At 29.9% G+C, this 11,321-nt stretch overlaps 1 protein-coding gene across 1 annotated transcript; it reads left to right on the forward strand.

The window, feature by feature from the left end:
• The first annotated feature begins 8,106 nt into the window (after nucleotides 1–8,106).
• On the forward strand, nucleotides 8,107–8,733 carry LOC141700209 (uncharacterized). Its single transcript, XM_074504047.1, has one exon. It carries the CDS (start codon nucleotides 8,107–8,109, stop codon nucleotides 8,731–8,733), a length of 627 nt encoding a protein of 208 aa, XP_074360148.1.
• The last annotated feature ends 2,588 nt before the right edge of the window (nucleotides 8,734–11,321 follow it).

Raw genomic sequence — 11,321 nt, forward strand, 5'->3', positions numbered from 1 at the left:
TGTGAAGTTTCTAAATTTATTTGACATGTACTAAAAAAGGACCACTACAAACAAGATGGTCATCGGTGACCTCTCTTGTATGCCATTTACGATCAATACAGTTTTTCCAAGGGCACTTCATTTTGTTGCCCCTCGCACAAACTGGGAAGACATTATCTAAAAAATATGTCACCCCTTATCCGTATTTTGTGCTATATCTTGGTAGTCATATCCAAACGTTACTCTCAGAGTCCATTACAAATGTCTAAACTTAGTTTGAACCTACCTTCACCTACAAAAAATAGAGTAGATGTGACAATGAACTTAAGGTTTTATACTTGACTAATAGAGAGCTGGTGAATAACACAAGGTGTACAAGAAGTAATATGTGTCATGCAGTAGTTAAGAAATAGTTGAAGAAGACATATGGCGGTACAAGTAACAAGAGAGTGATGAAAGTTAATGGAGGTGCAACAGAGGCAATTATGAGACTCCAATTCTCAAGGCAATGTACAGAGAAATGAAGGAATGCATTTATGTCATGAAAGATGGAGGTGAGACTAAAAGAGTCTACTGGTACATAAAGGAATTTTAGGTTGATGAGCATTATTATGCTAATGGCGAGTATATAATTTTATTATTATCACTGCATTTACTTCAGTAATTTTAGATTATTTGCAAGTCAATGCGGTACAATAAGATAATAGTTATACAGTAACTCAATGTAATGAAATAAATATAATGCTATTCTGGTTATCCAAGAATTTCTAAGCTGACTAGTAATTTTTCCTGTTGCTTCAACTTTCTGATTCTAATCTTCAATGCTAGTGACATTAAATTGAAAACTAATGATGAACACAAGTGCATAGAAATATAAACAAAGCTTATCAGGGGAACTAAAAGTGAAAAGAAAGCTACTGCATCCATTAACATTAAAAATAAAAATACATCAGAAGAACATAAACTTCATAGATTAAAGTACAACAGAAGAACATAAACTTCAAAGTGTTAACATTACAATCTAAAATCATCACTACTGTTGTAAAACTGAATAACATATGATCATGATATTTTTCTTTATTTATACCGTTGTAAAAGAGAGAAGTGAGTGTAAATTAATACCAAGAAGAAGCATAAGGCTAAAATTGTTCCTAAATAAAACATGAAATCAAATGAAAATAGTACATACATCACCAGCAATGCACAGTCCAAAACAGATTAAGTTGATTACTAAAATAGATCCGCAAATCATATCAAAACAATAACGCACACAAATACGCAAAGTTAGGATTCGAGTATAACCTGATGAGATTCTTCGAAATAATACCAAGCGCTTTAATTGCCGCACTAATCAAGCTACTTCCAGTGATATAAATCCCCCTATCAAGCACACAATACAACATCAGTAACATTCAAAATCAAATCAAACTAAATTACAGTTATACATACATTATTACACAAGCCTAAAACACAGAGAAAAGAAACCCTAAATTATAAGTTTGAAATACAGGAAATTAAAAACACCAAATCAAAAGCCCTAAAAACTAAACCTTAAATCAAAATACTAAAGCCCCAAATCAAAATACTAAAGCCCCAAATCAAAAGCCCTAAAAATAAACCCTAAATCGAAACACTAAAACCCCAAATCAACAGCCCTAAAAATAAACCCTAAATCAAAAAAAAGTTCAAAATATCTGCAAAATTACCTACAAAATCGACCAATGCAAAGCCCCCAAAGTATCTGCAAGTTGAAAATGAAGCTCAAATTTAGAAAATGTTGCTCAGATTTAGAAACCGAAGCTCATATTTAGAAAAAATGTTGAAAAATCCACCAACTAAAAATGAAGGAGAGGAGAGAGTGAATATCAGCCTTCGAAGCTCAGATTTAGAAAACTAAGCTAAGATATTTGGCCGCCCAAAGAGTTTAGAGAGAAAGAGTGAGAAGGAGAGAGTGAGAAATAGTGAGAGGAGAGAAGGAAAGTACACTGTGAGAGTGAGAAGGAAAGAGCGTGAATTATTTTAAGGGGGGAAAATAGCCGCCTAATTTTTTGGCCTGGGAAAGTGTGCAGATCTGTGTCTCAACATCATTTAATTATTTTTTAGTATTTTAATAAATATTTACAATTTTAAATATTTTAATAAAATTGTATAACTAGTGTAAAATATATGTCAAATTAAGACGACAATGATAAAATTCATCGGAACAATTATTTGTATAATTGAATTGTCAAACCAGAATTTTAAATAAATAGAAATCATTCGGGACAAGAATCTACAAGGAACCCGTGTTGATTGTAATTTGACTATTATAAAAACACACGATATAAAATCTATTTTTTTAAAAAATTACACATCTCTAAAATTAGTAGGTAATATCATCTGTACGGTTGGATCATTGAACAAGAATTTAAAAAAAATAAAAATCACCGCTCGGGACCAGACTTGGTTATAGGAACCCGTGTTCATCGTAATTTGACTATTAAAAAAAACACTATAAAATCTATTTTTTTTTAAAACAATTTACATATTTTTAAAATTAGTAGGTATCATCATCCGTACGGTTGAATCGTTGAACAAGAATTTTAAAAAAATAGAATAATCACTCGGGACAATACTAGGTAACAGGAACCAGTGTTGACCGTAATTTGACTATTAAAAAAAACGTGATATAAAATTTAATTTTTTTAAAAAAAATATAAACATCTCTAAAATTAGTAAGTATCATCATCCGTATGGTTGGATCGTTGAACAAAATTTTTTAAAAAATAGAATCATCACTCGGGACAAGACTTGGTTATAGGAACCCGTGTTGACCGTAATTTGACTATTATAGAAACACATGATATAAAATCTAAATTTTTTAAAAAAACATTTAGAAATCTCTAAAATTAGTAGGTATCATCATCCATACGGTTGGATTATTGACCAAAAATTTAAAAAAAATAGAATCATCACTTGGGACAAGACTTGGTTATAGGAACCCGTGTTGACCGTAATTTGACTATTATAAAAACACATGATATAATATTTAAATTTTTTAAAAAATATTTAGACATCTCTAAAATTGGTAGGTATCATCATCCATACAGTTAGATTGTTGAACAAGAATTTTAAAAAAAATAGATTAATCACTTGGGATAATACCAGGTAACAGGAACCAGTGTTGACCGTAATTTGACTATTAAAAAAGCATGTGATATAAAATTTAATTTTTTTTAAAAAAAATATAAACATCTCTAAAATTAGTAAGTATCATCATTCGTATGGTTGGATCCTTGAACAAAAATTTTAAAAAAATAGAATCACCACCCGGAACAAGACTACATAATGTGAACCCGTGTGCACCAAGGTTTGATTATTTAAAAAGCACGTGATATAAAATTTATTTATTTTTTAAAAAAAATTACACATCTCTAAAACTAGTAGGAAACAACATCCGTACGGTTGGATTAATTAAAAATTATTTTAAAAAAATTAGAACATGAATATAACAAATAAATTTTAAGAATAGTACAATAACTAATGCAACACTAAATAACCTACTGCACCACTAGAAAGCAAATGCAACGCCTGAAGTGCCACGTCAGCTGCCATGTCATCAAGTGGACCCATTTTGTGCCACGTTAGCATGCCACGTCAGCACCCAGGGGTCCCCAACATGCCACCTCAGATTTATTTTCTACGTCAGCATTTATTAAATAAAAAAATATCTAATGCAACGCTATGACCTCTACTGTTGCATGCTGCACAACACCAACATTTATTAGCAACAGTAGCTTCAATGTAATGCAACGCTTTCACCACTGTGTTGTAATAAACTGAAAGTTTTGTAGATAATGCAACGCTTTTCGTGCAACGCTGGATAAAAACCGTTGCCTATGTGCATTTATGGCGTAGTGGTAGTAGGTTATATCTGGTATATATTCGATGGCGAGCTTTGATTTTAAAAATGGTATCAGAGCTCTACCATCCGGAATTTCAGAGACATTGCTCAGGTTCCGTATGTGTGTGCGCGTAAGAAGAAAAATTCGGCCTAATCCAAAAAGAGGTGGTGTTTGTAACATCCTTTATAGATACAAGTAAAAAACTAATGTGTACCAAATCAATAGCTTTTTCGTACTGACCTAGGTGGGGTGTCGGGTCGGGTATGCATTTAGTTGTCGATTTGGATGTTAGAAAATAAGAATCGGGAGAGGAATTATAATTTTTATAAATGATATGATAGACACATATTAAGTATTAGATCGGGAGATGATATGAGAGTTGTTACACTCATAATTCTTGTCTTTTAGTAGTCTATAGTTGAGCTCACATAGTTGTAAGCACAATAATATACTAGCCTGTAACCCGTGCGATGCTTCGCGTGATTATAATATAATATTATTATTTATATGATAAATTTCGTAAAAATAAAAAATATAAAAGATAATTAAATAAAATAGAATAACTATGTAGTATTGAAATTAATGATACATATATTTTTTATATTTTATTTTTTATATTATACTTTTGACGGATATTTAAAATATGAAGATTTAGAATATTATTCATAATGAATGTAAATATTCTCATATATTTATTTTAAAATTTAATAATACCATCACATGTCAATACAATATTATTAAAATCAAAAGTTTTTAAAAATGTGATATAGCTACTCTTATTTTTATATGTACACCATAAATTCTTTATTTTAAAACTAAATTTTTTTATAAAAACCAAAATTCAAATTTTTTTTTTACTTCAAAAACATCAATTTTTTAATTATTAGCGCTTTTAAATATAAGAAATTCTATTTCAACATAAGAAATCGTATTTCATGCTGGCCTATCTAAGACTGTAAGAGAATGTAAGTTTTATGTTTTTTCCAATTTCATGTATTTTTAGTTTAATTTTTAAATATAGTATTTGTGACCATATGATGTGTGTTAAGTATTAAGAATTAATTAGTCTCCGACTGAGAGAAAATTATAATTTGGATTCATTTTAGAAGAGTCAAATATATATGTTTTTCTTATTTTTAATATTAATAATATTTTTGAGAGTCTTTTTAACTATTTTTTAAAAAGGAACGGATCAGGCCCATGCCGGCCGACATGAAATTTTAGCTGCCCATTAAAATTCTATATTGTTCATCAATCATCTTAGAATCGACTTTTGCTCTTAACTATGTAAGTTATTTATTTATTTATTTGATGAGTTGGGTTGATTGATTTATTTTTTCTTTTTTTGAAGTTATTTAGTTTTCTTTTTATTTATAATTGAATCTAATGCAAGTAATTGAATGTGGGTACCAATATACTGTTGAATTAAATATGTGTATCTTTTAATTTTAATGCACTTAATGAGTGTTAGGTCAAATATTTATTTTTATTCTAAGTAAATTTTACTTTATTTTCCACTATAAATGAATAATTTATTGCTAGTTTGCTCCCTTATCTTTATACAAGATTGAAAAAAAAAAAATTTGCGCGAGCCCACTAGAAATTCTGGGTCCGCCCGTGCGTCAATTATAGTCTATTACGCCTAAAATAGCCTATTAGGCTTAAAATAACATATAACCTTTGTGATGTATGGTTTAATTTTAATACTTATTATCATATTATTATTATTATTATTAATATTATTATTATATTTAATTTTTATTTTAAAAGGTAATTATGGAACAAAATAAATAAGTTTTTGAAATTATGATATTAATTTTAATATAAATTATTTTAAATTATTTTTTTCAAATTTATTTCATAATTTATCAAAATATGTTTTTGATATAATTAAATGGCGAATGAAGTAGGTTTTTAATAGGTAGTGTTGTGACAACTACGTGGTGTGCTGAGTGTGAGAACTTTGGCCGGACTAATGGATGTATAACTTGTCTATATATCATTTTTTAAATTAATTATATATATTTTTAGTCTCATGATAAACTAAAAGTATTTTTTTGCTGAGAAGGAAATGTATACATTAAGTCAGCGTGCTCTCTAGCGTAGAATTTTATTTTTATTTTTTAATGAAAAATGATAAGCTTTAGGCTGTTTTTTTGGAAAGTGTTAACCAATCAACCAAACTAAACTATGTTTTTCTTATAATAGTATAGTATAGTATATAGATAGATTGATATTAGTTTTTTAGATAATTTTTTTAATTTTTTTGATTTATTGATTATATTTTATATTATAATTTGAATTACTAAAATTAATTTCGAACGTGTTTGATTTCCTACAAAAAAGATAAGAAAGAATACAAATGCAATTAGATATTAAGTTGGATAAGAATTCATACAGTTTGTAGTTATATCAAATACTTGATTTTTTTTAAAATTTTATTTTTTAAGGTGTTAATGTACTTTTTACGAAGGTGTTAACCAACCGACCAAACGAAATCATGTTTCACTTATAATGGTATATTATAGATTTTAGGAGACGATTTTATAGCATTATAAGAATTTTTTTAGCAAACAAAAAACACAAATTAGACATTCATCGTATTGAAAACACTAATTTTATAAATTTTTTATCTCATATTTATTATATAATTTTTATTTGTTTAATATATTAAGAAGTTTATAATCACACAAAACACAAAAATATTTCTCCACACACTTCTGTTAGATATAAAAAAATTGAAATTGGTGTCGATATACTCTAAAGCATAGATCTAACATATGCATGAACTTGGTTGTGTAGGTGGTTGGTTATATTTTAAACCAAAAACAAAAACTGCCATAAGTATTCTTGAATGTTAGATATATGGTGTCATCATCACAGGTGTTAATACACATATTATGACAACCCAGTCAAAGTCTCAACCTTCTTTGAAAATCGTGTCAAATAAGTTGAAGCCTACCGTTCTAAATGCAACCAATTTGTGCAACGACTAGCCACCACAAGTTCCCAAAATATCATGATTTGTTGGTGCACAATAATAGTAGTACTTTTCCTTCTAAACTAAACCGAAATTCCAATTCTTATCGATGTTGGACTTCGGTGTTACAAACTCCTCCACTTAAACTCCAGACGTCCTGTCGTCGCGGTCAGGCTAAACAAACAATCCATAGGTCTACTTCAATTCTTATCAACTCTGGGTGTTAAACATATGTATTAGCTACACAAAGCAGACTACCTTTTTTTAAAACAATTATTGATATATATCTCAATATAAAAAATCTTTTATGCCAATTTCCCATGTATTTTTTTGTGTATGGAAAACATGTAGATGATTCACGTTTATACTAGAAAATGATTATTTAAATCATGTGACACATAATTGCAGAAAATAAAATTAGGCTCTTCAAAATTTTCTTTGGTGATAAATCTAAATTAATGAATTTGGGTCTTTTTACCGTTTTTTATAATTACCGAAAATGGTAGCAAACATAGTTCCATTTTGGTACAATAATAAACATGTTGTTGTTAAAATAATTATAAGCTAAATTTTGATTATTATTTTAATAATGTAGAATGTTCTTGGAAGCACCTAGAATAGACCTTTGAGGTTCAAGACTTTTTCATGGTCATTTGAGTTCATTACCTTTAGCTTTTCATGTACCTAGGGAGTTTGTATATTAAATAATATTCTAGTAGGTTCTATGGAGGTCTATAAATAGGACACTCTTTCAAGCTTTGTAATCATCAAGTTTTATATAATCTTTTGAGTGCAATAAAAGTGTGAGTTTATATCTCTTTTGTGTGAGTTAGTTGTATGGATTATTGAGAACAGGTTTCTTCTCTTTAATCTCCAACTCCTTTATACTTAAGTTCCTACAAAGTGGTATCAAGAGCAAGGTTAAGTGATGTCTTCCAACAATAATATGTTGCAACCTCAACTTCCACATTTGACGGGAAAGAATTACAATCAATGGAGCATTCAAATGAAGGTGTTATATGGATCTCAAGATCTTTGGGAGATAGTTGAAAAGTGGTTATGAAGAATCGGCGAATCAAGCCAATCTCTCACTGACAACAATTGAACTCTTTAATGGAGAACCGAAAGAAGGACAAGAAGGCCCTCTACTCTATTTATCAAGCGGTGGATGAAGTAATTTTTGAGATAATTTCAACGGCATAAACATCAAAGGAGGCATGGGACATCCTCAACAAGGACTACAAAGGTGAAGAAAAAGTAAAAATGGTGAGACTTCAAGCTCTAAGAGGTGAGTTTGATTTACTAAAGATGAAAGAAAGTGAAATGGTGGAGGAATTTTATAATCGAACAATTTTAATTGTTAATCAACTTCGTGTTAGTGGAGAATATATTTCGGATAAAAGAGTCTTGGAAAAAATTCTTCATAGTATGACTCGAAAATATGAGCATGTTGTTGTGGCCATAGAAGAATCAAATGATTGGAATACTTTCTCTCTTGTAGAATTATTGGGTTCACTACAATCTCATGAACTCCGTATCAAGCAATTTAACCTCTCTCCTTCCGAGCAAGTTTTTGAAGTTCAGGACACCAGTCGTGGTGGTTTTAGAGGAAGAGGTGGAAGAGGATCATTTCGTTGTCGAGGACAAGGAAGAGGAAAGGTGCAAAGTGAAAATTTTAACTCATATCAAAGAGCAAGAGGAAGAGCTCGTGGAGGTTTCAATGGAAGAGGAAGAGGTAATTCTTTTAATTTTCAGTGCCATTATTATCATCAAATTGGGCATATGAAAAAAGATTGTTATAAAAGAATTAATGATGAAAAAGTTTCCAATTTTCTACATGAGGATGTTGAGGAGAAAGATGAAAGTATGCTTTTTGTTAGCAATGTTTAAGAAGAGTCACTTGATGATGTTTGGTATATCGATAGTGGTTGTAGCAACCACATGAACGGAAATAAAAATTGCTTTGTGAATTTTGATGAAAGTGTCCAACGAGAAGTCAAGACGGGTAACAACAATAGGCTCGTCGTCAAAGGGTGTCGGAGATGTTCCGATCCAAACAAAGCAAGGTACACACTATATCTCTAGTGTTTATTATGTTCCCGATCTTAAGCATAATCTTTTAAGTGTTGGGCAACTTTTAAGAAAGGGACATCATGTGAATTTTAAAGATTATTTTTGTGAGATAAGATACAAAAATGGCCTTCTTGTTGTAAGAGTCAAGATGACATCAACTAAAATATTTCCTTTGAAAATCCAAAATGAAACTCTTCCATGTTTTTCTAATATTGTGAATGCCAAGTCTTGGCTTTGGCATCTTCGATATAACATTAAAATACATGAGGTGAGTAGCTGTCAATACTTTTGAGACACACTTAAATGAAACTTTAAGATGTTCTTTCCCCTGTTAGTAAATGGTATAAATATATCAAACGGGCTCAAATTAGTGCAAATATCAAAAGCACCGCTCTGTAGAACAAATTTATTTTTCCTTCTCAACAGCTACCCGAAGAAAATTTGAAATCAGTTATACAATCCACAATGCATTTAAAACCAACTCAAACATACCCAATTTATATTTTCTAAAGACCCTGATATTACCTACAGTGATATTTTCACGGATACCTCAACTTTTGGAAAACAAATTCTTAAAGAATCATGAAAAATGATAATCCTTGTAATGCTTAATATAGGTGAACCCCAAAATGTTCTTGACCCAAAAGCACAAAAACACAAAAAAAAAGCATATCACAACAGTCATATGTTTGAATTTTATGAAATTATGAAGCATAATACAGTCTTATACATGTACATAGTAAAAGTAATTTACCACAAACTACAATCCTGATTTCACAACTACATTCAAAACACACTACACACATAATCTCGATTTGAATATACCTTCTTCTTCTTCTCGGAATATACTTTTGAGTATTTCCCACAAACTCCTCCAAGCCTTTTTGTCCTTCTTTGCTTCTATAATGAATATAAATATATTTACAAGGCATTAACACTGCTGAGTTATTACGATAAACTCTCACAAAATCACAAATCACAGAGATACAAACACAACACACACACACACACAAAACACAGAGATACACACATTATTACCCATAAATATATGAAGGAGCTCTAAATCCTTAAGAACATAACCTCTAAATCGGAAGCCCCAAAATCAAATTATACCCTAAATCGCAATAAGTTTGAGATTTACCTGTAAAAGCCCCAAATCAAAACCAAATCGAAACTTGAAAATAAATAATTATAAGTTTCAGATTCTAAGCCTAGAGTTAAATCGAAGCTCCAAAATTGAAGCTGATTCAAGTCCAAAAACCGAACCTAATTCAAGCCATAATTCCAAAATTAGCCATGCGATAGAAAATAATACCTAAAACCCTAAAACATTCACATCAATAATCCTTGATTAATGATGTACATATTATGTGTGATAAATAAGATATAAGAGAGTAAACAGAGGGAGACAAGATAAGAAAGAGAGAAGACACAGAAGGAGATAAGAAAGAGGAAGAGAGTACATAGAGTGTATGAATTGAAAAATGAAAATTAAAGGCTTTGTCGGTGTGAAAATTGGTTGAGCGGGATTTTTTCCGCTCACCAAACTTTCCCCAAACTTTCCTTTTTTTGCCAAAATATTACATTCTATATAAAAGCACATGATATAAAATATAATTTTTTTAACTTTTATAAAGATACACAATATGAAATCTAATTTTTTCTAAAAAAAATTGTACATCTCTAAAATTAGTAGGTAACATCATCTGTATGATTGGATTGAATCGCCACCCGGTACAAGACTTGGTAACAGTAACCCGTGTTGACCGTAATTTGACTAATATAAAAATACACAATATAAAAATAATTTTTTTTATAAAAATATTCATCTCTAAAATTATTAGGTAACAACATCCGTGGGGTTGGATCGTCGAAAAAGAATTTTAAAAAAAAAGAATCACCACACGGGACAAGACTTGGCAATAGGAACCCGTGTTGACCGTAATTTGACTATTATTAAAACACATGATATAAAATCTAAATTTTTTTAAAAAAATTATACATCTCTAAAATTAGTAGGTAACATCATCCGTACGGTTGGATCTTTGAACAGGAATTTTAAAAAACTAGAATCACCACTCGGGACAAGACTTGGTTATAGGAACACGTGTTGACCGTAATTTTACTATTATAAAAATACACGATTTAAAATATATTTTTTAAAAAAAATTAATGATCTCTAAAATTAGTAGGTAAAATACGGTTGGATCGTTGAACAAGAAATTTTAAAAAAATAGAATCACCACTCGAGACAAGACTTGGTTATAGGAACCTGTGTTGACCGTAATTTGACTATTATAAAAACACACAATGTAAAATCTAATTTTTTTAAAAAAAATTTAGACATCCCTAAAATTAGTAGGTATCATTATCCGTACGGTTGGATCATTGAACAATTTTTTTTA

This window comes from Apium graveolens, chromosome 1 (genome assembly GCF_009905375.1).
Source record: "Apium graveolens cultivar Ventura chromosome 1, ASM990537v1, whole genome shotgun sequence".
NCBI lineage: Eukaryota > Viridiplantae > Streptophyta > Magnoliopsida > Apiales > Apiaceae > Apium > Apium graveolens.

Excerpts from the sequence above, each read along its gene's own strand:
- LOC141700209 (XM_074504047.1), top strand. The coding sequence starts at position 8,107 with ATGGTGAGACTTCAAGCTCTAAGAGGTGAGTTTGATTTACTAAAGATG.